The sequence below is a fragment of the Crinia signifera genome, chromosome 4 (assembly GCF_055691185.1).
Source record: "Crinia signifera chromosome 4, ASM5569118v1, whole genome shotgun sequence".
Lineage (NCBI taxonomy): Eukaryota > Metazoa > Chordata > Amphibia > Anura > Myobatrachidae > Crinia > Crinia signifera.
In genome coordinates this window covers 9,663,651-9,691,588 of record NC_139220.1, presented here as the reverse complement: position 1 = coordinate 9,691,588, position 27,938 = coordinate 9,663,651, and the positions used below count along the sequence as shown (strand labels likewise).

The window sequence follows — 27,938 nt, the reverse complement described above, 5'->3', positions numbered from 1 at the left end:
CGCCCAGCCCATTCCACATCTATTTAAAGGGGTTGAGGACAGAAGCTCACAGCCACGTGTATTGGGCAGTGAGTGACGCTGGAATCAGTGCTTGGCACACCAGGACCATAGGTGGTAGACGGTTAGTAATGAATGCCCATTGTAACCCTGCATTGGTACAGTATGTGGCTTCTTACACAATATGTCATGTCCTAGTGAAATCACCCTCAGCTCCAATTAATAGTTTGGGATATTGATTAGACCTCGAAAATATTGAAGCCATTTTCTCACCTCCTTCCCTTGGGGTAGCCCCAGCAGTGCATGTTTTCCATATCTCCTTGCTGGTGCACAGGTGTAATCATTACGGACTTTATAATATTACAGGAGGTGCAAATGATTTCACTGTTTGGAGACCTGGAAAACCTGCAGTGACCTGTATGTGGTTGTATGTCCTTCAGCTGTGACTACTATGGTGTATTGTCCTATCTGTAGTGTCACTGCTCCACTGCTTATATAGTGACCTAGTGGGAGATGTATCAAAGCGATAAAAAGCAGAGGGATAAAGTACTAGCGAATCGGCTTCTAACTTATCAAACCGCATGTAATATGCTAGTAGCCCAGTGGTTCTCAAACTCGGTCCTCAGGACCACACACAGTTCAGTTTCCAGGTCCCCCGGCAAGTGACCCCATTACTGACACATTTTAAAAGATCCACAGGTGAAGCTAATCATTTCCCTTGATTCTGTGAGGAGACCTGCAAAACATGCACTGAGGACTGAGTTTCAGAACCTGTGCTGTAGCCTGTAAACCCACAATACTCCAGTCGCAACCCCCCCCCCCCCCCAATAACTTTGTTCACCAGATAATCATAGTCATTAAGTTGCCTGTGTTTAAAATGTCAGTGGGTAATGAGTGCACCTGTGCCCCTGCTGGGTGACCTGGGAAATGTCAGTGAGTAATGAGTGCACCTGTGCCCCTGCTGTGTGACCTGGGGATGTCACTAAGTAATGGGTACTGCTGTGCCTAATCTGGTGAACCTGGGATATTTTGGTAAATGATTACACCTGTGCACTTGCTAGGTGACCTGGGAAATGTGAGGTGTTTGGGGTCCTTAGGACTGCGCTATGAGAACCAATGCACTTACACTATATTGTTCTAGAGTGGACCCAGCGTAAGAAGGGTAAGTTGTTGCTTGCAGATTACTTGTAGCATGTTGTGGAGGCAGATGGTGACTGGTTATATAGGGGGTTATTCTCGTTCACTCCTGACAAATTCCTTCTTAGATGGACAAAAGCATGTGCACTGCAGGTGGGGCAGATGTAACATGTGCAGAGAGAATTAGATTTGGGTGAGTTATTTTGTTTCTGTGCAGGGTAAATACTGACTGCTTTATTTGTACACTGCAATATAGATCTTTGAAGTAAAACCCCTCCCAAATCTAATTCTCTGCACATGTTACATCTGCCCCCCTTGCAGTGCACATGGTTTTGTTCATCTAAGAAGGAATTTGTCAGGATGAGTGAACGAGAATAACCCCCATAGTGCTGTAGATACATGTGCCTGAATCCATACAGTGAAGTAACGAGTGCTGCCACAAGAGGTCAGTAAAGAACTGTGCATAATGTGCAAGTGGCTGATCACGTTTGTTATGCGTTATCCAATATGAATGAACGTGAATTGGGCAGAACCAACCTATTATAAGCTGCCAGCTGTGGGTCACATATAATACACCGTGGGCAGATCTGGGTCTAATTTCAGATCCAATGGGCCTGAAAAGTCGACATGGATGTTGGGTTGACGGTAAATGTTGTGCTTTATAAATGGTGACATTTAACAATGGTAACAGGATATAGACAGACATTTTTTTTTTTTTTGCTAACTTTAGCTTGGTCCTAACCCTTAGATGTGGTATGCACTCACTGGGTCGACAGTGACTAAGTCGACGCCTTGAAATGTTCAACATTGACAAAAGGTTGACACAAGCTTATAGTTGACATAGACATGGTTGACATGAAAAAGGTCGACATGAGTTTCACTTTTTTTTTTTTTCTTGCAAAAAGTTGACTTTTTTTATAATTATACAAGCGGGAATTTAAGTGTGCGACGGGACGCGATACACTTCTACGGTGTCCATGTCGACATAGACGCCCACTTGAAAAAACCTTATGTCGACATTATTCATGTAGACCATGTCCAGGTCAACCGTAAGCTTGTGTCGACCTTGGTTATGTTGACCATTTCAAGGTGTTTATCTAGTGACGGTCACCTTAGACATTGTCTACTATTTATACTGTAACATACAGTTAACATTTAGGTGACGACATAACGCATGTCGGCACTCTAACCGGAATCCAGAATGACAGTAATCCTTTCTCTATATGGACTATTTAGCATAGTAATATAATTTGACATCAGGACCCCCCCGCCCCCTCTTCTCCCCCCAGGCTAACCCCTCACAATGGTGCAGCTATCTCCCTCCAGTCCTAATGGCAATGCTCAGAGGTCTCCGACGCTGCAAGGCAACGGCTCCCTGCCGACATCGCTCTCCTCTGTGGCCGCTCCGCTCCAGATGTATGAGACCTACCTGGAGAACGGCCACATCAGCCTGAAGCACAAGATCCGGAACATTGAGAAAAAGAAGGTACGGATGCTCTCACCTGCTCGTCTGTCCTGCTATAGAGGAACCGGACAGCTCCTGAGGGCACCAAGGGGATATGGTCACTAGGTCGACATGGGGTTTTTCGCTATCTTTTGAGCCGACATGTGCCCACAGGCGGTATTTCATGCCCTACCATCCACTAGGGCGTGGTGTGAGAATAAAATAGTGTGCCAAATGAGGCACCGTGCCTGAAGCATGGTGAGCATAGTGAAAGGACTTGGTGCACTTTTTTAGTGTCCATGTCGACTATGTTGACATTTGGGACAAAAAGTGAAAAACCCTGGGTCGACCTTTATGCGGGTTGACCTAGTTGAAGTCTATCCAATGATCACTACCCGCACCATGTGATCAGGCCTTAAAAAGCGATAACAGAGTGATAAACCACCAACCAATCAGCTCCTGTCATTCTTCAAACTTGACCTGACACATGACAGTTAGGAGCTGATTGGCTGCTTTTCAAGCTAAGTACATCTGCTCCGATGTCTGAGCCTGGTTACCCAACCCCTAGAAGTGAACATGACCGTTAATAATGTACTGTAAACTGAAGCCTCGTGGGGGACTTGTATTGTCTTGTGTAACTCTCTTCATGAGCGAGAAGCCATTGTAACGCCCCCCTAAGGTCCATGGGGTATCCTCAATGCCAATGTAGGCCTGGCTATAGACTACCATCAGTGGCTTACATCACTGGAGATGGGAGCCATTAGTGACAGTGACAGCCATTTGTGCAGCTGCAGAGGCAGGACTGGCTGGGCCAATCAGGAAGAGGGGTGGAGATTTGCTGCTTATGGAGGAGAGTCATAGAACCTCCACCATTGATGGTATGAGCATCGGTGGCAAACAATCAGTGATTGCTAGCCTTCGATGGCCATTATAGCTGATAGGGGGTCAGCAGGCAGCAGACCTTCTCATGTGCTACATTTGCACATTAAGGGGGGGGGGCATTGTGGCAATCTGAGGATGGGGTGATACACCTGTGGAGGGGCAGATAAGGTTGGCATGAGACCACCTGGGTACTCTGCAGCAGCTGTAATGGACCATTGCTGGACGCAGTGTAAATGTTTAGGGTCCAGGATGGATGTGCATGTTATGTTCTCTGTACGTGTGATGTATAAATTACTATTAATGTCACTTGGTATATGGTCACAATGAGTGTAGTGCTCAGGTACTGTTACTGCGATCAGTCACACCTGTGCCCACACGGATTATCATACACCTACTGTACATGAGCAGGGACCCCCTCTACCCATTTATTGCAGACTCCCTACGGGGGTTAGCTGGGGCACATGAAAAATCAGGATTGCAGTGGAGGGGCACTGGCTACACCTGTAATTTACACCTGGGGGTTACACCTGTATCCAGGATTACAATGGAGAATGCTCAGTCCCCTTTATCTGAATATAAGATGTAACTATTTTGCCCCCTTCTGCAGGTGAAATTGGACGATTATAGAGATCGACTAAACAGCGGAGAGGAACTCAATCAGGATCAGCTGGTTTGTATCTGTAGGACTGGCACAAAACCGCCCATCCTGCAAAATGGGGTGAATACTGGTGGTTTCAAACAATCCAGGGACTTAGGGGAGTAACCTGTAATTTGTTGTCGGGGTGCCTGGACAGCAAGCTTTCATATGAGGTCCATTAAACACTGGTGGGAGCTGCTGACAGGATCTAGAACCTCTGATCTTCGCCAACCAGTGGCCTCCCAGGGTGCTGTGGAACTTTTTTATATACTAAAACTGAAGCAGGGCATGCTGGGATGTAGATACCTACTAGATTTCTTTAACCCTACCCTGGGCGAGTCCTGTAGGAGGTACCCCTATCTGATGAGCAGGGGGTCTGAATTGTAGCATCCTAGAATGGCCTCTTCCCCACTGGGTATTTTACAGCAGGGGTGGGGCTACATGTCATTGTGGCCCCACCCCTGCTGTTCAATACCATCATTTTGGTTTATTTTATAAGCTGGGGCAGAGAGTACGAAGGTGGACAGTAACAGGCATCTCTGATCTGGAATAAAATTACTAGCGAGGTGGTTTAATGACCAATGACAAACACCTAATGCTGCGGAAATCAAATTCCACCCCCAAAGAACTTTAGTTAGGCAAAAACCTGGCTTTTCTTTCTTTAACTTTAGGTTAAATGAGGCACATTTTAATCTACAAAGGGGTGTATACAGTCCCGGAATGCCAAAAAACTTTAGTTGGGCAAGAACTTGTGGCTTTTTCTTTTTTCTTTTTTTAAATTTGACATTTTAAATAGACTCCTTAAGCTGAACCTGCAGATCTGTACTTTCAGGAGGCCGTGGAAAAGTACGATGAGGTGCTTCACAATCTGGAGTTTGCCAAAGAACTTCAAAAGACCTTTTCCTCACTTAACCAAGAGGTTAGTAAGCTTGGACAGTATATGGGGGGAGAAAATCCTGAATAACTGCGCCTGGCATCTTGCAAAACGAGCCACTTGGCATATTAACTCAAGTAGACCGGTCTTCCTGCTCACTGCCCAATGGGACACACGGACAAGCAGGTGGTGCTTGCACCAGGTTCCCATCCCAGTCAAGGCAGTGTTATTTTACTAGTGCCTGTGCTGGTCAAATATACGCATTGCATATTAAAATGCAACTTTCCCCCTCTCCTATAGTTGGTCAAGGCCCAGAAGAAGGTCTTGAGACGGGAGCAGGTCCAGAAGGCCGAAGCGGAGAAGCAAAGGCTGTGCACGATCCTGCAGATGCAGTACTTGTTACAGTCCTTCTGTCGGGGCCATGTGCAAAAAGACTTCAAGGACGGGCTGAACGGTGCCATGCAGCTCTCCCCGAAGGAGCTGGATCATCTCTCCAAGTTTGCAGACTTGCTCTGTCACAAGAGGTTCAAGCACATGAGGTGAGGTGGTCTGCACTGGGTCGTTCTGAGCTTGTGCACAGATATGGGACTCTGACGGTCACTTGTGCACCAGGAAATGGGGTCTGCCCTTATTCCCAAGGACCCGTTCTCTAACATCACATGGAAATGTGCAAATTGTTGAGGAGAACCCTTTGGGTTAGTGACCATATGACCAAGCCCTTGTGTTAAATGTATTTACAAAGACCTGTAAGATGTGCATCAGGTGTTACGCTGGAGCGGGTCTATTGCAATTGATGCCCCCTCTCCCCATTGCTGGGGTGGTTAGGGGTATGTGTTGGGGTGTACCGTCGCAGGGAAAGTGTCTATAGTAAAGGGTTTCTCACACGTTGACCTAATCCCCTTGCTCCCCAGTGGTACCTGGGTGTGGGCATTTCCCCTCACATGAGTTAGGAGCTGATTGGTAAGGGCACCATTTATCATACGCAACAAGTTATCACTCGTTGATAAATAAGCACCTTAGTCTCATGCTCTTATAATAATGATGTGATTGGCTGTTCTAGAACAGTTACAGGTAGGAACATACCAGTGTGTTACTGACACGGGCACTTCCGCTACAGCAGAGCCGGGTACTGACACATTATCTCTGTAGACTAGGCAGCTGGTCTCATGGCATCTCATACCACCCGCTACCCCCCGGTTACATCCTCTCTTTATGTCCATAGTCTTGAAGAAGAGATGGTTCAATTGTCTACTTACTTCTTGAACCTGCTGGAGGGTAATGAGAAATCAATAGCCGGGACAAACTGTAAGTATCTCTGTAAAAGCCCAAATGTTCCTCTAAGCCAGTGGTTCCCAATCCTGGTCATCAAGAACCCAAACAGTGCAGGTTTTCTAGATCACCCGGCAGGTGCACTCATTATTCAGACACATTTTAAAAGATCCACAGGTGGAGCTAATTTCACTGGATGATGGAGACCTGGAAAACGTGCACTGTTTGGGTACTTGAGGACCAGTTTTGGGAACTACTGATCTTTTTTTGTATCAAAGGTTGTCAAAGTACCAACTAAGGTTTTTTTCACATAGCCTGTAACATGGTGGTTAGGGTGGGTTGGCTGGTACTTTCTCTCGCCACTTTATCAAACCTCCAAGTTTTCAGATGGAACGGATTTCACTCCTCTGATCTTGGTGGTTGAAAGGTCTAAAATACTTAAATCTACATACAATTGGTAATATACCCTTTAAGACTAGATGCTAGGGCAACTGTAGGTTAATGAGGCACATTTTTTTTATATAAATCTATAAATGGGTGTACAGTCCCAGTGATTTTGTCTGAGCCCCTGTGTGTAATAAAGATCAGAGATGGCTAACTATATCCTGCCAGGAACCATGGCCAAATATACTGCAGATGGTGTCTAGTCAAAATGTCCTTGCCTGCACAGTATTTGGCTATCTCATGCTGTGTACACACAGGGCAATTCTAGTTAACATTCTAGGAGATCTTGACGTTCTACTCAAAATCACCTGGAAGTATCGCCCCATGTGTACACCGCTTAGGTGTCCCCTACAATGAATGGCTGGACTTAATGGATGTGCCCCAGTACAATCTTTGGCTACGCAGCTAGGCTGAATCACAATGACTATCTCTGCTTGGCATCGTTCCCCTATCCTCCCTTCATTCTCACGACTATGAAATGCATGCGGGGCTTTGTTTTTTTTATACACCTTTTTGTTAAAACCATTTTTAGACAAATCCTTAAAGGATCTGGTGTCCAGAATGTTGGACTGTGGTTACTTCGAGAGTGTCCCAGAGCCCCCTCCGGAGAAGAAACCAGAACCTAAACCGAAGGAGCTTCCACAGAGTGATACCAAAAAAGAGACCAAAGTGGAACCGGAGAAAGACCTAGGTAGATGGACAAATGCCGTACTTATAACTCAGTCCCACTGCTCTAGAGGTAGACTAGTTTGGAGGTCTTGGACTGCTGTGTGCACTAGAAGATGGCTTTTGGTGAAAGGAGGAACCAGTCTAATGGCTGTGAGGATTTGGGGGTTATTTTTTAGTTCAACTGGTTCTCTCAAGGGTTTCCTATCGGAGTAAAGAAATGGGGTTGGAGTCTCTGACCCCAAAGTTCTAGGTACTGTCTAATGTTGGAGATAAAAACAGACCACACTGGGTCAAAGCATAGACTTGCATATCTCTGCGCTTGCCCAAGACCCACCGACCTGGCAGCTGTACCCACTCGCATAAGGTCTTTGACAAAATGCACAAATACAGTATAGTGGCCTTCTCAGTGGTTGACTCTGGACCTTCTATATATACACAGGGTTTAGTTTCAGGATTATAATTTTTTTTTTCTCTTTTAGAATCCTACATGGAATATGTGAAAACAGACACTCGACACCGTGGGGTAATGACCATTAATGTACACTACTTGCTTACAGATCTGTTCTCCGAGTAGTCTAACATGGGCTACCTTCTTTAACTGGCATCTCAAGTGGCTCTACGTGGCAGCATTTATTGTATTTAGCCTGGTTGCTTGAAGCCACCAGTGACTTGTTCCTGGCTGCTGGTGATTTGGGGAGTATCACATGACTGGCTCTTGCCCAATCCAGTGTGAACATGCCCATGCCACTCTATCACTGACTAGTTTGGGCTTCGGTTGCCCTGATCCAGATTGGGCCTGTGGTGCCTGGCCTGTTCATATTGTATTCTATATTTGTTCACTTCTGAGATGATGGCCTAATACTATTGATTATTTTCATTTTTTCCTAGGTTTCTGTGAGATATTGCATGCCAAAAAATGATCAGATGGTAAAAGCCCCAGAAGTACAGAAACCAGGAGAGGTCAAGTACAACAAGCCAGACCCAATAAGGCCGTGGCCGGTGTCTACTCCTGTGAAACTCCAGGAACCAAAGAGGTGGCTTCCTATCCCCTCTGTGACGCTGCTCACCAAACCCTGGGAGGCTCAGACTGCCCCTTTGCCTGCACCCCCTCAGCCCAAGGCTATTGTACTGGAGCCGCCAAGGGAGGTAATGTCTTGTAGTTTACCCATCTGGGGCGGATATGGTCTATGGCTGTGGTCTAGTTTGTAAAGATAAAGTGGATGGCAATAAAGTACCAGCCAATCAGCAGTGCCAAGTTTGTGGGAGTGTTTGTGGGAGTTATGAGCTGGTTGGCTGGCACGTTCTCTACTTGATCTCTCAAAGGCTTTGTAAGGCCATAGTGTCAACCATCTCCTATTTGTATGGTTGGCTGGTTCTTTGTAGACCTCTTCTGTGCTCCTCACTTGTATTTCCAGCAGCCTCTTACCTTCTGGAGATTTTTATTGTTTAATATTTACAGCATATCCCCAGAATACACCTTTTTTCAAGGGGTGTGGTGATGGCAATCCTACATTAAGAGGGAAGTTCAGGAATAAAGAATTCTGTCCCTGATGGTCATTTTGGGAGATGACAATCCTAGTTTTGGCCATGGACTTTCTCCCCATCTATCTTGCAAGTGTGTGGTCTTGGTTATCCTCAATGTTTCCCTTGGGTTACAGGCTGAAACAGCCAACTTCTATGACTCTTAATGTGTTATTTACCTAGAATGAGATTACAAATTGTAATAAGTGTTACAACATCACATTTAAATTGAACTTTCATTCCAGAGACGTGAACGCGGCCCACGACTTCAACCAGAACTGAAGCCCATGGCCCAGACTAAGGTGGGTTTTAACCTTTTATGTCGGAAAGGCAAATTGTAAAAGGGGCCACTTGGTGGTGCTTACTTCCTAGGCTTTAGCATACATTGCTTATTTTTTGCTTTACCAAGCCCAGTTGGTATCTCCGTAGACTTTGGGTTCTTTACATTACAACACTGCTGTGTTCTAAACGGGACAATTTAAATACCTCTTCTGTCATCTTGGATGGGAGGGCAGTTTCCAGCATAGATGGTCCATAACTGTATCTGCCTTTGTAGGTACCCAATGGAAGAGTAGAGAATCATAATGATCCTGCACATGTGGTGGAGTTGACAATAGTAGGTGTTATACCATTTGCCTGGGCACCCATCAAGGGTCAATCTGTGGTTCAGACAATAAGGGGAGAGATACTTGGTCCTCAGGACAAGCAAGTGGTTTCCCACTTTTGCGGTGGCATGAATAATTTGCTCAACCCCATTGGTGTACTGCATCATGGCAATAGACAATGAAATGGTTTCAGGATATAAAGATTCCTTGGATCTTTCAGATAGTTAGAAAAAGTGAGGATACTTGCAAATGTAAATTGGCCCGGACATCCTCTCCCCTTTTTCCAACAAGCCTACATTGGGCACATTCTATTAGACATAATAGTTGGCTTCAACAATCTGGCTCTAGTACAACAAGGAGTATCATATGGAGGAAAACACCAGGCTCCATGGAGGCCTGGTGTGTTCCTCCATATCCTACTCCTTGTCCTCCATAGGACTTTAACATGGCTATGAGGCTGTCCATCAAGTGAGGGAAAGGGTTAGACACTAGCACACCTAGAGTAGTGCTTAGTCTCTTGCACCTCCACCTCTAGGTGAAATGTTACTGGTGAAATAACATGACTTGTGCAACTCTGAGAACTCTGGATACACTGTATAAACCTAATGTGTTCCATAAGAGGAATATCTGATAAGCATCCCAGAGTGCACTCCTTTGCAACATTCTTGTATGGACTGTGCAGTGGTCTACAAAACAAGGGCTTGTTTGTAGCTTCAGTCCAGCCTTTGGTAATTGCATGGCATAATTGTTTAGATACTAGGGGCACATTATAAAGCACAAGCAGTGATGTGATGCCATCTCTTTTCCAATGAACTAATATTGCTGGCTGTGGGACATCCTACCGGGCAAACCCAGACAGTAGGCTGTCCCAGAGTCTGTCACATACTCTCCAAGGTGGACCTAGCTTTGTTTTCCTCCTATTTGGCCAGTTTGTTAGTTACATTGTCATAGGCAGAATGTTCTAATTTGTGGCTGAAGCTCACCATACATGAAACTACAAACCTGTGCTGTATTCCTGTCTGCCCAATTTAACTGGGTCCAGGGTTCTGGGAAGTCTGCTCTTGATCACTAAAACATGTAGGATGATGGATCTATTGAAGCTTCCGAAAAGCTGTAGTTACCATTGCACATCCTGGTAGTGGTTGGATGGTTCCCTGAACCTGGCGCCATCTGGGAATGTTCTGCTAGAATTTGATCTCCTAAATTTCGGGCCATGCTCCTGTTTTTATCAATGGTCAAGTAGAATCTTCTTCATGACTGGTCTTTAATCCTTAATAAATTGAACTGAATGTCTATCCCTACTCTTATATAAATAGGTCAAATAAACCGTATAATAGTGATATCTGTTCCTTTAGGACCCTAAAGTGCTGCCTGTGGTAAATGGTCAGACTCCAGTGAAGAAAGCGGACATTCCAGCAGCCATTTCTACCAACCACCGCTCTCCATCCACTAATATACAGGTCGGTGGACACTGGTTATGAGAGAATATTTAAATGAAACTGGAGCCAATGTGTGATATGGGTGTGTACATTTTTTGGGTTTTCTTTTGAAGGGGGTGGGTGGTGGTGAAGACGCTTAAAGCTAAAACTGGGTTATTAAAGAAACACCCTTTATAAAGTTAGTCTAAAGCTGCAATCCCATGAGAATGCCTAGTGTGAGATCAATCACAGTACACTTCCCCTTCTGGTTGCCAAGGCAGTCACAGGACTATGCTGAGTCAGGCACTTGAGATGAGCAGAGAGGCTTTGGAACACCCCTCCGGCAATGATGTTCACAGCACAATTCACACTCCTGCCATTTGGATAATGTGTTACTCTGGTGGGGTGTATAGACGTGGTTTAAAATGACTCTGGTTATTGGTCCTCTTGTAACAATTGGCTTCTAACTAGACGGGTAAAAAACTTAATTGTAAATGGGTGTATGGGATTACAGCTGTAAATGCAGTCTGTATACGTCTTCTCGATAACATGGTGACTTGTAAAAAGAGCTGATGACTAAAAGTACCAATATTGTCTTAATTGAACAAACTTGATCCTCTATGACTCCGCTCCTTCCCATGTGTTTAATTACATTCACGCTAGCGTAGTACAGATCTGTAACATACGCTTATTTTCCCTGAAGCCTCACCGGGTGCAGTCCCAGCCGGCTACAGAGTTCTGCTACTCACCAACTCTACCGACGGACCCGCAGCTGAGGAAACAGAAGCTCGAGGCAATGATAGATGAAATCAAAGGCACCTACAACTTCATGCAGGCAAGTCCATGACTGGGGGCATGAGGTCCTGTAACCCAAAAAGCTGAGGCATGACTTCTAGCACTTTCCAGTGCCCAGATACTTATTGATTTCACTTCCTGTTTTGTGTGTCTCGTTAGGACTCAATGTTGGATTTCCAGTTTCCTTCTTCTCCAACATTGGCTTCTCCTAAGCTGCCTCCAGAGCCTACTCCAGAAGGTGGGTTTCTATCGGTCTTGTATGGTCTTTAACGTGCCCTTACAGTTCACTCTGTGGCAGCAGCCATCTTGTGAGAGCAGAACCAGGCCCTTACTTGTAACTATAGCTACTAGTAGATGTATAGTGAGCAGTGCTTTGATACATAGGGGAGGAGTACATGGCACCTAAACTATAGGTCCTGTAGCAGCATACCAGGAGCTGGGTATGGAGCCTCACTTATTGCCTAAGGCAGGCATGTCCAAACTATGGCCCTCCAGCTGTTGTGAAACTACAAGTCCCATCATGCATTGCCACAGTTTTGCTTTTATGGAACAATATAACTGTCAGGGCATGATGGGATTTTTAGTTTCACAACAGCTGGAGGGCCATAGTTTGGACATGCCTGGCCTTAAGGGTACAATACCTGTATATGGCAGCACTTGGTCTTCTAGGCTATGAGCAGCTAGACCATCTTGGTCCATGTCTAGCTGTTCATGGTCTAGAAGACCCTTTATTTCATTTGTAGTGTTGGCGTTGTGATGCACACAGGACCAATGAGAAGCCTCTTGAGCCTGGGTGCTGGAGGCGTGTCAGCATATGGGCAGGACCACAGACACCACAGGAGCCTGAGTGGTGTCTGGTATCAGGGCAGATCCACTGAGATGCCTCACCAGCCTGGGTGCTGGATGGGTGTGTCAGCATGGCCACTGAGACTCCTCACGAGCCGGGGGGGTTCTGTTTTGAATATTGGGTCCTGAGACTCTGCATGCCAGTGTGTAGGTTGTTGCACTGCTTTTGTTACCGGCTGTTGATGCTACCCCCCCCCCCCCCTCCCCTGACAAGCCTGCAACTGGATTTGGGAACCTGGGATCACAGCGTATGTTGAGCAAAGCTTTCTGTGGCTCTTAAGAACATGATTGTTGCTTTTAAGAAGTGTTGGCCAGTCTGGCCTTGCCCTGTAGGGCACACTATAAAACCAGCAATGATTTGACGATGTATTCTTCCAGTGCCAGCTGATGCCCCTGAGAAACCGGAGCCTATTGTGCTACTAGAGAAGGTAACGTATGCCCAGATTAACCGCAGTTCTCTCAATCTACTGTAGATCCTAACTGTCCCTCTAACTCTCAATAGTCAAGTGGCCCCTTCTTAGGGGTCCATCCCAGGCAAATGCAGTCTCTGGCCAGGTACTTCCCTATTACATGCAAGATTGCATCCATTCAAAGTGCCTTGTTGCATCGAGCCCAAACGGCTTTATTACAGAACCCGTCCATAGTACTGATTTTGGGTCTAATCTTCCTTCCTACATGTCTTTACTACTGTATGTGTGCTGAGCATTCCTTGATTTCTGTACTCCTTATGCCCCAGTAAATGCATCACTGTTACTTGGTGCTCTGTAAGCTACAATCTGCGCAGTAAGACGCTCAGAATAGTCTTTCCCGGAACACCGGCTGGCGTCAGACTTCAGCGCAACGCTACGCGAAACCTCTGTGGAATTTATTTCTCTACTAAACTTGGCGCATTTGCAGCTTTCTCTCTCCCCAGTTACCATGGAACAGAAGAGTGAGCCGGTGTCACCTGCCATCCCCGAACCTGTCGCTCCTCCACCAGCCGCACCCTCACCTGTAAATGTACGTTGGGCGATATCTGCACTATATATTAATGTTCTAGAAAGGTGTAAACTGGATTCCTGGTTTCATTTGTCCCACTGAGACCTTTTAACCAATATTGGACTTGTTCTATAACCAGCATTAATGTTGCAGCACCTTCAGATCATAAGTTTGGGCAGCTGTCCACATTTGGGAAATGTTGACACTGTTGTCTTAAAGGGCATACACACGTAGAGATGTGTGCTAAGCAATTTTGCAAAGCTATTTAGGGTAGGTGATTTCCTGGTGTCCAGATCTCCCATGGGGAGCACATCCACATGCAGAGATTTGTGTTAAGCAATTCTACTTAAGCAAAAAAGGCCGGGTAGTGGTTCAGAATGAGAGATTGCAATCAGTATCTCTCATTCTGTACACACAGATTTGTAGTCTCCTGATAAGCAATCTGACTAGATTTTGACTGCATTCCCTGACTTAGTTAGCAGGAGATAATTAATCACTCGGGCATACACACAGAGATCTGTGCTTACTTTCTAAGCAATCTAGTCAGATTGCTTAGAAAACAGCACAAAATCGCTCCGTGTGTAGGCCCCTTTAAGCAATGTCCATATTTTAAAATGATACATATGTTTTAATCTAGCTTCCAGTTCTGGCCCATGAGGTGGAGACAGTACCCAAAGAGCAAACTTATGCCGCTGAACCAGAGCTGACGGAACCACAGCTGGAGAGAAGCAAGGTGAGCTTGTACTTGGACCTCCAGTAGTACATGAGGGATAGGTTTGGTGGCTACATGGAACACACACACTTAGACCAGGGCATTCAATTCCACTTTGGGGGAACTGGTCAGTCATTGAAGCTTTGAAGATGGTGGATCACTGCAGCTTAGCGGTGCATGGCCAGTTCCTGCAGAACACTTAGATGAGCACATAGTGCCAGAAGTTATTACACCTACTGATTGGGCTCAACCATTATTGCAGTGTAGAGAACCTCATTCTTCCTAGGCGTCTATGCAACCATGACCTAGTCAATGTTGAATGCAAATCCATGTGTTCTTGTAATTTCAGACACCGGTGCCTATACCCAGTCCCCAGCTCCAGTCTCCGAAGACCCCAACCAACACCTCGCTCCTGCATTTGCAGCGGGAAGGAACCCCCTTATTGGCCAGGAGCTCCCCAGTCTCATCTCACTCGTCGCCATTCCCCGGCATGCAGGCTGTGAGTATCTCCAGTGCGCGCGGGTGGTGTAGATACAGGATCTGGCCTTCATGGCTGGAAACCACTGATCCGAGGCTTCTCCTACCCTCATCGTGATTCATGCTGAACATTTGCTGACTATCCTTTATCTATGGTTCTCACACTTGTTGTTCAGGACCCCACACAGGCCAGGTCTTCCAGGTCACCCGGCAGGTGCGCTGTGTATCACCAACTGTCATACTTAATAAATCCACAGAAGACCTGGAAAACATGACCTGTGTGCACTAGTAATGTACTGTAACTACTAGCAATACATGGAAGGATGTGATTGTTGGGGTGCTCACACCCCAAGTCGTCTTGGTGGTCAGTTCTGCTCAGTGGTCTTATACTGCACCGTTTATGCCCTCAGATCTTTAAAGTGAATGCGCCACTGCCGTTGCGCACGGAGCCGGAGATCAGAGAGGAGCTTCTGTATCCCCTGGAATACCAACAGACCTTTAGCACTGCCAGTACGCAAACCGCTCCACATGGCTTCCTAGATACGAATGGTGGAGATCAGCATGCTATGACCCAGGAGTCCTACATCTGTGAGTGGGGGCTGATATATAGGCGTTCTAGATGACGGTGCAATGGGTGTCCCCCTTATCTCTAGCAGCAGATGTCATTGGTGGAGGGGGGAAGGAGGTCACTATTGTGCGGTCTGGTCCCCTTCTGACCATCTGTATGGGTGCACCATGACTGGTACGGTTACCTGTGTCATGGGTGTTTATGTATCAAGTGGCAAAGTTGCCCATAGCAACCAACTGCCACCAGATCAAGGTAAGTTTTCAAGTACATTCTATAAAATGACATAGCCTCCAAGATGACCCATTCCATTAGGTACAAAATGCTCTGTTCCTGGACTTCCCTGCCAGTGGCAGGTACAGAGGTTGGGCTCCAGCACAGTCCAAAATTCAAAGAGGGGGGTCACATCAACTGTCAGTGAGTCCAGGTGATGTTTGGGGTGGCAGTCTGTGTGGCCCAACCTCTTTTTCAATATTGGACTGTGCTGCAGGCTCACAATCTGCAACTGCCACTGGCAGGGATGTCCAGAAACCGAGCATTTTGTACCTAATGGAATGGGTCATGTTGGAGGGTATGTAAAATGATAGGCTGGTTGCTATGGGCAACTCCCCACTTGTCCCCTTTGCCACTCTTTTCACTGCCTCCCAATCCCTTGTTTCATTACATTAAATTTCTTCTCTTCCCTCCATAAGCACCTTCCGTCAGCAATGGAAGCATGCCTTGTTACACATCCAGTCCCAACCTCGTGCCTCGTATGCCTCAGCAATGTTTGCCCGCCCGCAGCGGAACCATCCGAGGAACCAGCCGTGGGGGACGTGTTATGACCAATGGTTATCGCTGCCAGACCATTAAAGGTAAATACAACTTGGGCTAGTAAACTAGACGTGCTAGTTCTTGTTACCTAGCAACACACTCGTCAGCTGGGCGAGATGTGGAGCAGAGGTTCTACTGGGCTTTCTACAGGTCATGTTTTCTGGATTCCTTTAAACATGTACAGGACAGTTCATTTATTTTTGGTCAGGCATGATCACAAATACACATGTATGTATCTTAGAATCCGTTATTTATATAGCACATTTGCGTATTCTGCAGCCATTTACAGAGAATATTTGGCCATTCACATCAGTCTCTGACCGAGCAAAGCTTAAACTCTATGGGCCCGATGCACTAAGCTCCAAAAGTGATCAAATGGAGAGTGATAAACAACCAGCCAATCAGCTGCTGCCTGCCATGTCAGATTGTGTTTGAAAAATGTCAGGCAGGAGCTGATTGGTGGTTTATCACTCTCCATTTTATCACTTTTGGAGCTTAATGCATTTGTCCCTATATCCCTCCTATGCACACTTACTTCATACTTACCTACTTTCTGGCGGCCCTTTCCGGGAAAGGGCCGCCAGCTCAGGGGGGGTGGGGCGTGAAAAGTGTGGCTTGTTTGTGGGCATGGCCAGAGCGCTCGCGTGGTTTTAGCCACGCCCACCACCATGCAATGCAATTTTAAATGCATTGCACAGTGGTGGGCGGGGCTAAAACGGAGCGATTCACGTCATTTGACCCGCAGATCCCTCCGCCAAGGGGGGGTTTTGCGGGAGGGTTGCTCTTTCCGGGGGGGCCGGGAGGGGGACCTGATCTCTGGGACCCTCCCGGCCATTCCGGGAGGGTAGGCAACCCTGACTTACATATTAGGGTGAATTTTTATTGGGAGCCAATTAATCTACCAGTATGTTTGGATTGTGGGAGGGAACTGGAGTACCCGGAGGAAACCCACGCAAGCACAGGCGGAATATACAAACTCCGCACAGTTAGGGCCATGGTGGGGATCTAACCCATGACCTCCGCGCTGTGAGGCAGTAATGCTAAACAGTACACAGCCTGTGCTACCTAAATCCATAAAACATTACCTGTTGAGGGTAGTTGATGAGGAGAGCAGGAGACCCAAATCCCTAAAACAAATAACCCGTTCCCACGGAGGGTGTAGTATAAAGTCAGCCTCATCTGACACCTATTATGTCACCTAGTGACACTTTGCCTGCCGATTCTAACCTGCGGACCACCTGATGGCATATCTATACAGACTCCTTTCTTATTCATAGGATCAGAGACGTACAGAGGAGCCCAGTGTATCTCCACTGGACATTACGGGCACGGCCCATGTGCCGGGCGTGACTATCCGGTTACACCGTTCATACCGCGGGTAAGTTGGTATAAAGGTCAGGTCATTCATGCAGTCCAGTGAAGTCAAACTCGTGGCCCTCCAGCTGTTGTGGAACTTCATGTCCCAGCATGCCCTGCCACATTTTTTCTAATGCAATATATTACATTAGTGGCACGGCATGCTGGGACGTGTAGTTCCACAACAGCTGGAGGGCCATATCTGCAATTTGTTGTAAGGTTAAAACCGCCTTATGAAGAATTGCCACTTTAAATCTGTTTTCCAGCTTGCCGAAATTGCACCGTAATCTCAGAACTGATCACATCGTATAACCCTGCTCTGTTATATAGTTACACCGGATCACATGGTCACATGCTTCTCCTGCTCACGTTACTGGCTTGTGGGTTTATTTATGACACTAGATTCCAGGCTAACGTCCTAAAGCAGTGGTTCCCAAACTGTGCGCCGTGGCTCCCTGGGGTGCCTCGGGACACATGCAGGGGTGCCCTGGGTTGGTAGTCCAGGACCAACTAAAATTATAAATGGTTAATTATTTATAAGGAAAACCAGTGCTGGTGGCTGCCAATCATAAAATGTGTACAAACAGAAGCAATTCCTGCCCTTTTCCACATAACTGACCCTAAGAATAGCATATAAATCTAATTAAAATAAATTTGGCCTAGGGGTGCCGCGAATTTTTTTTTTATACTCTAGGGTGCCGTGATTAAAAAAAGATTGGGAACCCCTGTCCTAAAGGGTAAACTGTAAGTATAGGGTAGGGGTCAACCAAATCAAATGGTTATACAGTTGCTGTATGTTAATTGCACATAACATTTTTGTGATGGATATTATATAGAATCCCCCAAGGCCTTAAGCAGCTGACCTGGTGGCACAGGGGGACTGTCTAATCTGCATCTAACAGATGGGCGGCTCCAGGGGTGGGGCTGCAGCACAGTTGAAGATTCAAATAAGGAAGCCGCACCCACTGCCACAAACTGCTCTTCCAAACTGGCACACTGTTAGTGGGTGTGGCTTCCCTATTTGAATTGTGCTGCAGCCCCGCCACTGCTTATTTCCAATCTACAGTATAAAAAGGAGGAAGCTGTGAGATATCAACTCTTGTGGGTTTCTGTGTTATGATACTTTTCTTTCTCCCCCTTCCAGGATACAAACTCTTATCTGTGCCATAGGAGGGGGTCTATGACTCCAGGTACTCGCATGACTTCGAGAAGTGAGTATACCAAATGCCCAGTGTGTGTGGTCACAGCATTTCCAGCATTGTGACTGGAGCCTTAAGAGCACAAGTAAAGCCTCTGATGGCCTGGGAGGGAGGTGCCCTAAGCTGTGGAGATGTAGCCCCAGCCAATCTGCTCCTCACTTCCATATTACAGGCGGTGTTTGAAAAATGACAGGAGGCTCTCAAAGGCTTAGCACATCTCCCCCTATCTGGCTCAGAGCTAAATGTGAAGTAGCTGAATGGCCTGATGATGCTCTTATGGAAGTAGGGAGGTGCTTCTCTATCTACAGATACTGGTGACTCTCTAGCAGGTCTAATTCCATACACTGGACATCTCGCAGGGAAGGGCCACTTATGATCCAGACAAATGGGAGATGTTCTTCAACCCAATGAAGTATCAGGTTGGCTTCTGGTGGGAAAAACTGAACCTAACCTACCTTTTTGTGGCCACTCCCATATGTCCTTATGGATAGCGCTAAATTGCGTTGATGTAGTAGGGTTACTACTGTAAGTCCTGTTTTTGGAATTTGATTCTTTACTCCATCCATGATCCCCCTATAGCAGCTGCCTGTAAGCAGTTTAAAGGGTTTGGGTGTATGGTGACGTTCTACAGGCCATAGATGACGACTTCTTATACCCACCATCGCATTTGTTTCTACTGTAGCTTGAGAAAGCTATTTGGTTCTTTAGGATAGTGGGTAAAGTCCACTCGGGCGCTATCAAACTAAAACGTTATTCTTTTTCTAGAACCCGGTTCCGAATAACCATACCACAATGATCTACGGCAATATATTGTAAAATTCTGTCTTCCCCCTACAGGCTGGAGTGAGTCATCGCAGCCCGGCAACCCAGACCGCGAGGACAGCATCTCCAGCATGGACTCGGGCCAGGGGGATTCCCGCAGCCTTACATCGGTCGATATGTCCATGAGCAGCCATGCTGCCACCATACTCCCGGTCCACGTCTATCCCCTCCCCCAGCAAATCAGGGTGGCCTTCTCTGCTGCCAGGACATCCAACTTTGCTCCCGGCTCCTTGGATCATCCGATTGTATTTGACCTCCTGCTGAACAACCTTGGCGACACTTTTGACTTCCAAGGTGGGCGCTTCATGTGCCCAGTTAACGGCACCTATGTCTTCATATTCCACATGTTGAAACTGGCGGTCAACGTTCCGCTGTATGTGAACCTGATGAAGAACGATGAGGTGATGGTGTCTGCATATGCCAATGATGGCGCCCCTGACCACGAAACGGCCAGTAACCACGCTGTTCTACAACTCTTCCAGGGAGACCAGATATGGCTGCGGCTCCACAGAGGCGCAATCTATGGCAGCAGCTGGAAATACTCTACATTCTCTGGGTACTTGTTGTACCAGGACTGACTAGTTGGCTATGCAGTCCATGGGTGATTGGGTCTTGGGTAACGTTGTCTTTATGGTCTGAAGAAAACCTTGTACAAGTTGGACGGAGACTTTTGGCACTTAAAGGTCTTGTACGTGGAACCTGCCTGGTTGCTTGAAATATCTGCTCTCGCATTAGCCCTAAAGTTCTAGACCATCAGCTATCAACAAAGTTCCTGTGGAGTGGACTGCAATTGGGCGTAATGAGCTAGTCTCAGTGGTTCTCATTGTGTAACTTCTGGTGAGCTGACATGTTAGTGGCTTGGTTACAGTGAATGCTGTACTCTGGACATAGATTCTTGTGCAGTGACCTGTGGTGCTGGATGATTTATAAATAAACACTGATTGCAATCCCGTTTGTCTTGCCTGTAAACCATACAACACAAATATACAGAGGGGTGTGTGTGTGTGTGTGTGTGTTTCCTAATGTCACATCCCGTGGCTAGATGCAGACTGGGCAACATCCTGGATTTTCACTGCCAGCAGGCAGAGAAAGCCGTGTGTGAGTCTGAGAACTGGAAGAAAGCCCTATTAACATTATCTGGAGATGGCTTCATTATCTCAAGGCTCCCTACTATTTTTTGGTTTATTTACTTTTAGTAAATTTGGGCAGATCGCTTTCCCCCATTACAAGTGAAAACCTTCGAACTGTCCCTATTTTTGTGGGACAGTTGCATTTTATTTTTGGGACTGTTCTACTGTCCCATGGTGGGTGTGTAGTTGCGAGTCCCCTGTCGCTTGCTGATCTGCTTAGCACAGCAGCGTTGAATAGACTTATCCATAGTCTCCTCAGGTCTAACATTTATTTAGCTTCTACCTAAAATACAATTTATGCTTCATCTAATGGGAAACACAGGGAGATTTCTGCTTAATTTCGAATATGGAGTGTGCGCCTAAAGATTTCTGTCCAATCGCTCTGGTGAGAACAAAAATCTGGTAATGTATAGGAGCAAATGACAATTAAACTTGCTCCTAAGCTCTGAAAAACTTCCCGTATAAAAAAGCCCTCTAATGGCGGTATTGTAAAAAAAATCACTTGAGTAGAGATAATTAAAGAAATAAGGGGTCAAAGTTGGAATACTAACCTAATTGGTTTATAACATCTAATTATTGCACAATAGGAACATATCCACCACTGTTATAGGCATGAAACCTCTGTGCTTGCCAGGGTTAGGCAGAACAGTCACACTCCGGGTCTTGTTGCTTACAGCCTACACACATTACTCTCCAATTACCCTTGCATATTACTAATCAGGGGTGCTGACCGCTCTGCCAGGGAGGTGGTGTGGCCAGACCCTTCCTTTTTTTTTTTTTTTTTTTTTTTTAATGTATGCGTCAAACTGGTGCATTTTCGGCATCAGGGGGGGGGGGGGGGGGGGGAGAGAAGGAGACCCTTGTCTGTTCAGGTGGGTGGCAAGGTGATTACACCCTAATAAAGAGAGAATTGACTGCTGCTACAGTAGCTGCCTCTCCCCTGCCCAGCACACAGCAGTAAGTGTTTAGCCAGGGAGAGAGGCTGCTGCAGCAACAGTTTGTGCGCGCTCTCCCTGCTCTCCCTGCTCTGTGACTCTGAGGGGTCTGGTGGGGATCCCTCTGTCCCCCCTATTTCCTGTTGCAAACAGGCCCCAGTATAGAATTAGCTGCCTTGCCCTATCTCTAAACTACTGAGCTTAATGCACAGACCACACTGCTGTCATAGGAGGGCGACTTCTAATATCACTACATCCTATAGCCCTCCTGTACTGAGAGTGACCGGTGGTAGCTGTTATAAGGCGGAAGCACTGTATAATAATCACCTCTATATAAGACAGAAAATATTACGCTCTAATTCTAGCAAATATTCAAGTTAAAACATAACAGCCAATAGGAGCAAGCATAGCACCGACCAGTCATAGGCTGCACACAGACTGACATATACTGCAGCCAATCACAGCAGTCAGTAAGAGGTGGGGAAATCCCGCAGATGTATATAAACCTATTTATAATGACAGTCCCTAAACCTGGCCATACACCAATACGATTTTAGCCCTTTTCACCCAATTTTGACGGATCGGGCCAAGAAAGCAGGGAAAGTGCCAAATCGTTTGTTTTGTCTCTGCTTCCAATGTGTGGTCCTGTGCGCATCAGATCGGTGGCGGAGATAGCAATTTCTGCACTATGAATTTCTGATCCAACAGCACATATGATAAATGTCTGCAAATTCACCTCATTCAGTGTATTATATGCGATCCTGCTGCTCAGGAAGCTGCCGGGTAGTTCAAGGGGGATCGCGTGTGACTTCTCCCTTTTGGAGAAGTCGCACAAATGTATGGGGCCTTAACACACAGACATGAGAACACTTCCAGGCACACTGGTCACCTGGGGTGGGGCTCTGCTGTAGATCCACCCACTGCATCCTTCTATTGGCTGAATAACCTAGAAACATAGAATTTGACGGCAGATAAGAACCACTTGACCCATTTAGTTTTCCCCTTTTTAAACATGTTACCTCAAAATCATATTTGATCTTTATTTCCTTGTAATGATATCAATATGCCTATCCCAAGCATGTTTAAATTGTACTACTGTATTTGCCTCTACCACCTCTGATGGGAGGCTATTCCACTTATCTACTACTCTTTCTGTGAACTAATTTTTCCTCAGATTTCCCCTGAATCTTCCTCCCTCTAGTGTCAGTGCATGTCCTTGGGCCTTATTCTGGTTCACTCTTAGGGTGGTATTCAATGTGAATACCTGCGAGGTGCAGCAAATCCTTTTTAGGATTCGCTGCACATTCGCCACGTTCCGGAGCCTCGCCGGCTCCGGTATTCAACGAGTCAGGGGCTCGCTGCCCCTGACCGGTGAATATGAGCTCCTGCGGCGAACGCCGCAGGGAGCCTGAGGACGGTGGCAGGCAGAGCGATGGAAGTCTCTATGCCTGCCCCAGAGCGTTTGTGGGGGGGAGGTGGGCTCCCCGGGTGCCAGGCAGCACAGGCTGCCCACCGGGGGGTGCCAGCAGGGGACCGCTATATTCACTACACCCGATCATAACGATCGGGTGCAGTGAATATATGAATATGTAATGAGCGGCTCGGCTCCGGCGCCCCCTGCTTGCTGCTGTGTGTAAAAAAATAATAATCTTTTAAAAAATTAAATATATATTCATGTGCTTACAGCACATGAATAAAAATAGCATGCCCCTCCTCAGAATAAAATTCCTGATTTTTTTGACACCAAATGTAAAAAACAAAACACTTTATTTTAAAAGTTCACATTCCACTTCTCCATAAAAAGATACCGATTGCTACTCGGTGAATCATGGCGAAAAAAACCTTCAAATGTATTTGCCATCTGGTCATTGAATAGGGTGATTCACCGTTTTAGTCAAACATTCGCCATAAAAACCTGGCGAATCGGGCTCATTGAATACTGCCCATATAGGCAAATTCCTTCTCAAATGGACAAAACCATGCTGCACTGCAGGGGAACAGATGTAACATGTGCATAGAGAATTAGATTTGGGTGAGTTATTTTATTTAACCAAATCTAATTCTCTCTGCACATGTTATATCTGCACATGGTTTTGTCCATTTGAGAAGGAATTTGCCTCTAAGAGTGAACCAGGATAAGGCCCCTTGTGTTCTGTTACTCCTCTTCCTGTGAATGTCTCCCACCTGTACTGTGGTAAAACCGTTGATATATTTGATGTCCCCTTTTAGTTTTTCCGGGTAAGTTGTGTGATGTACAGTAGGCCATGCACCCTTTTCAGGTTTATAGAGCCATTTGTACTATGTTAAGTCTTTGGAGTTTTGAAATCCAAGTGCATGATTTTGCATTAAACTGTAGAGGAATGGACAAGAGCCTGGCAACTAATCTACCTAGATCATCAATCATTCGTTTTATCCTCACTGTGATGTCACCAGTCTCTGGGCAGATGACTTATGGTAATTTCTCCCAGCTCCTTACTCGCCCACAAATTGTTATACACCTGTCCCATACCCATAATGCAGCATGGAGGGGCTCAGTGAGGGCGGCAGTGTAGGTGTGTAAGTGTCTGATGGGGTCACACAGAGAATAAAAGGACATCTGTCCTGCCTCATAATCCAGGTATATCCTCACTCTGTCACAGGGGATATTGTCAGGTAACCGGATCTCTGTACTGTCATGTATCACTGAGTACCGATTATTATTATATCTCACCCTACACAGACACCAGGACTTGTTGTTATCCCCAATGTATGACTGGTCTCCTCTCCTGTCTATACTGGGATAACACATCCCCACCCTCCAGCTCTCTGACTTACTGACATCCACCTCCCAGTAATGTCGCCCTGAGGAGAATCTCCTGGTGCTTATCACCTGAGGATACTGAAATCTCTCTGGTGTTACTGGGTGATTCTGGTTTGGTGACCAGGATGCAGATTTCCTGTCGCCTGATATATGAATATAATTACCAGCTGTGGCTACATCCAGTAATAAGTCTGTAGCTTCCTGCACATAGATCCCTGTATTTATCCCTGTTATTATATCAGATAATGTGTGTAATGTCCCTGAGATGAGACCCACATCCAGACCTCCTGCACCACGGACCTGGTTATCATGTCTCTCTGTGTCCTCAGTGTCACACAAGTCCCCTGTGTCTGGTTCCTGTAAGACAATCACTGGGTCAGACATGTTACACAGCTCCTCAATGTGACGCATCTTCCCGGACAGCTCGTCCTTCTTTATTTCCAGCTGCTGGATCAGATCAGAGACTGAGTGTGAAACGCGCTGTTCCTGCCTGGAGATCTCACTCAGGACTCTCTTCTCCAGGTCTTCCAGCTGTATCCTGATGTCTCTAAACATGGCAGTGACTGTCTCTGTTACAGCCGCTGCTTTTCCCTGGTCCTCTCTCCTGCGCTCCTGCAGTCTCTGGACTCTTTTCTCAGTCTCCGCTCTCTTTGTGGTCAGTTTCTGCAGAACATTCCTCAGCTTTTCCTTCTTCTTCTCAGAGGCCTCACCCAGCATCTCCACCAGGTGTCCCCGATGTTCTCCAGCCAAACTGCAGGACACACAGATACAGGCAGCATCCTCAGTGCAGTAATACTCCAGGACCTTCTTATGGACGGAGCATTTCCTGTTCCCCAGGGCAGTGGTGGGGTCACATAAGACGTGTTTTGCTGACTTGCTGTGTACTCTCAGGTGTTTATCACACAGAGAAGCCTCACAATGCAGACAGGACTTAGCAGCAGGTACAGAAGAGTCCACACAGTAAAGGCCCCCATACACTAGGGCGACTTGTCCTTAGGACAAGTCGCCCCCGACTTCCCCCTGAGCTATCCCCGGCTGCTCCCCGGGGGAGCTTGATTAGATTGGCACTTGATGTGCCATTTTTTACATGTGATAAATCGTCTCAATTTATCACATGTAAAAAACCCGGGGAGCAGGGGGGGGGGGGGGCTAAGAGGTGAGAGCTGGTGGGAGCAGGGGGGCTGGGGACGCTGCGGGGGACACATCTGTGTCCCCCGCTGCTGGGGACGCTGCGGGGGACAGCGTCTTTGCGGCGAGAAGGTAGAGGGAGCAGGGGGGGCTGGAGACGCTGCGGGGGACACAGGCTGCATAGAGCCGGGCAGGGGGAGCCGGCCGGGAGCTGTCAGTAATGAATAAAAAAAAAAGCCCATACAATGAATGGGCAGCCTGTGATTGGCTGCTGAGCGCTCTCTCAGCCAATTGCTGACTGGCTGAGAGAGCGCTCAGCCAATCACAGGCCGCCCATTCATTGTATGGGCTTTTTTTTTATTCATTACTGACAGCTCCCGGCCGGCTCCCCCTGCCCGGCTCTATGCAGCCTGTGTCCCCCGCAGCGTCTCCAGCCCCCCCTGCTCCCTCTACCTTCTCGCCGCACAGACGCTGTCCCCAGCAGCGGGGGACACAGACGTGTCCCCCGCAGCGTCCCCAGCCCCCCCTGCTCCCTCCACCGCCCCACTAGGTCCCAAGTCGGGTGGTCGGACGTGCAGCAGGTCCGACCACCCGACGCAGATCCGATGCGCACGGGACCGCGCATCGGATCTGAGGGGACATCAAAACTAGCCGATTTTGGTCCGATTTCGGCCAGATCCGACTGATCTGGCTGAAATCTGACCAAAATCGGCTAGTGTATGGGGGCCTTAAGTGCAGCAGATCCCGGTCTCCTCCTGATCTGGCCGAGCAGACAGGAACCTCCCCACTATGTTACACAGTGTTATGTTCCGTATCAGAGCAGGACGCTCCTGACACTCTGCTCTGCAGTCAGGACAGCTATAAACTCCAGCCCCCTCCTGTGTATCCAGCACACGATCAATACAGACCCGGCAGAAGTTGTGGCCACATCTCAGGGTTACAGGATCTGTATAAATGCACAGGCAGATGGAACAGTCCAGCTCCGGTCTCAGATCAGCAGACGCCATCGCTGGCAGCAGGAGACGGTGAACTCTGACACTCAGAAACCAGCTGAGTCACATTCTTCAAGAGGCTGAGGAGCCACTTAGATAATAACACAGGCGTAGTGACACTGAGGGACATAGCTAATAAATAAAAAGACATCATGAAGGAAATGTTTGTAAAGTGATTACAAAAAAGTAATCTTCATGAAAGTGCAGTTTTTGCTTTTGTTACATATTATGTGATTTATAAAATACTGACAAAGGCAACAAAACTGATTTGTTTAATTCCATATCTTCTGCACATGCGGCCTGATTATTTATTTACAGCGTCTTATATAGCGCAGCACATTCCGTTAGTGTCTTATACAGCGCAGCAGATTCCGTTACAGTGTCTTATATAGCGCAGCAGATTCCGTTACAGTTTCTTATATAGCGCAGCAGATTCCGTTACAGTGTCTTATATAGCGCAGCAGTTTCCGTTAAGTGTCTTATATAGCGCAGCAGATTCCGTTACAGTGTCTTATGTAGCGCAGCAGATTCCGTTACAGTGTCTTATGTAGCGCAGCAGATTCCGTTACAGTGTCATATATAGCGCAGCAGATTCCGTTACAGCGTCTTATATAGAGCAGCAGATTCCGTTACAGCGTCTTATATAGCGCAGCAGATTCCGTTACAGTGTCTTATATAGCGCAGCAGATTCCGTTACAGCGTCTTATATAGCGCAGCAGATTCCGTTACAGCGTCTTATATACCCCAGCAGATTCCGTTACAGCGTCTTATATAGCGCAGCAGATTCCGTTACAGCGTCTTATATAGCGCAGCAGATTCCGTTACAGTGTCTTATATAGAGCAGCAGATTCCATTACAGTGTCTTATATACCGCAGCAGATTCCGTTACAGCGTCTTATATAGCGCAGCAGATTCCGTTACAGCGTCTTATATAGCGCAGCAGATTCCGTTACAGCGTCTTATATAGCGCAGCAGATTCCGTTAAAGCGTCTTATATAGCGCAGCAGATTGCGTTACAGCGTCTTATATAGCGCAGCAGATTCCGTTACAGCGTCTTATATAGCGCAGCAGATTCCGTTACAGCGTCTTATATAGCGCAGCAGATTCCGTTACAGCGTCTTATATAGCGCAGCAGATTCCGTTAAAGCGTCTTATATAGCGCAGCAGATTCCGTTACAGCGTCTTATATAGCGCAGCAGATTCCGTTACAGCATCTTATATAGCGCAGCAGATTCCGTTACAGCGTCTTATATAGCGCAGCAGATTCCGTTACAGTGTCTTATATAGCGCAGCAGATTCCGTTACAGTGTCTTATATAGCGCAGCAGATTCCGTTAGTGTCTAATATAGCGCAGCAGATTCCATTACAGTGTCTTATATAGCGCAGCAGATTCCGTTACAGCGTCTTATATAGCGCAGCAGATTCCGTTACAGCGTCTTATATAGCGCAGCAGATTCCGTTACAGTGTCTTATATAGAGCAGCAGATTCCATT

General features: G+C 46.8%; 2 protein-coding genes across 2 annotated transcripts; one reads left to right on the top strand and one right to left on the bottom strand.

Annotated features, from left to right (window-relative positions):
- The first annotated feature begins 6 nt into the window (after positions 1–6).
- Positions 7–20,338, top strand: CAPRIN2 (caprin family member 2). The gene is made up of 22 exons (XM_083181024.1): positions 7–121; positions 2,424–2,620; positions 4,068–4,130; positions 4,930–5,016; positions 5,272–5,510; positions 6,194–6,276; positions 7,217–7,375; positions 7,833–7,876; positions 8,242–8,499; positions 9,120–9,176; positions 10,835–10,939; positions 11,601–11,732; positions 11,852–11,930; positions 12,917–12,966; positions 13,436–13,537; positions 14,154–14,249; positions 14,578–14,727; positions 15,116–15,293; positions 15,963–16,124; positions 17,361–17,461; positions 18,584–18,650; positions 19,476–20,338. Exons 2-22 carry the CDS (start codon positions 2,438–2,440, stop codon positions 20,036–20,038), a joined length of 2,958 nt encoding a protein of 985 aa, XP_083037150.1. The 5' UTR covers positions 7–121; positions 2,424–2,437; the 3' UTR covers positions 20,039–20,338.
- A 3,636-nt stretch (positions 20,339–23,974) lies between these two features.
- LOC146072207 (E3 ubiquitin/ISG15 ligase TRIM25-like) lies at positions 23,975–26,460 on the bottom strand. Its single transcript, XM_083179537.1, has 2 exons — positions 26,183–26,460; positions 23,975–25,283 (listed from the first exon to the last, which is right to left on the bottom strand). Exons 1-2 carry the CDS (start codon positions 26,458–26,460, stop codon positions 23,975–23,977), a joined length of 1,587 nt encoding a protein of 528 aa, XP_083035663.1.
- Positions 26,461–27,938: the final 1,478 nt, after the last annotated feature.

Excerpts from the sequence above, each read along its gene's own strand:
- CAPRIN2 (XM_083181024.1), top strand. The coding sequence starts at position 2,438 with ATGGTGCAGCTATCTCCCTCCAGTCCTAATGGCAATGCTCAGAGGTCT. Across the intron at positions 2,621-4,067 it reads GGAACATTGAGAAAAAGAAG|GTGAAATTGGACGATTATAG; the intron begins GTACGGATGCTC and ends CCCCTTCTGCAG. Across the intron at positions 9,177-10,834 it reads AGCCCATGGCCCAGACTAAG|GACCCTAAAGTGCTGCCTGT; the intron begins GTGGGTTTTAAC and ends CTGTTCCTTTAG.
- LOC146072207 (XM_083179537.1), bottom strand. The coding sequence starts at position 26,460 with ATGGCGTCTGCTGATCTGAGACCGGAGCTGGACTGTTCCATCTGCCTG. Across the intron at positions 25,284-26,182 it reads ACCGGGATCTGCTGCACTTA|TGTGGACTCTTCTGTACCTG; the intron begins AGGCCCCCATAC and ends GGGCCTTTACTG.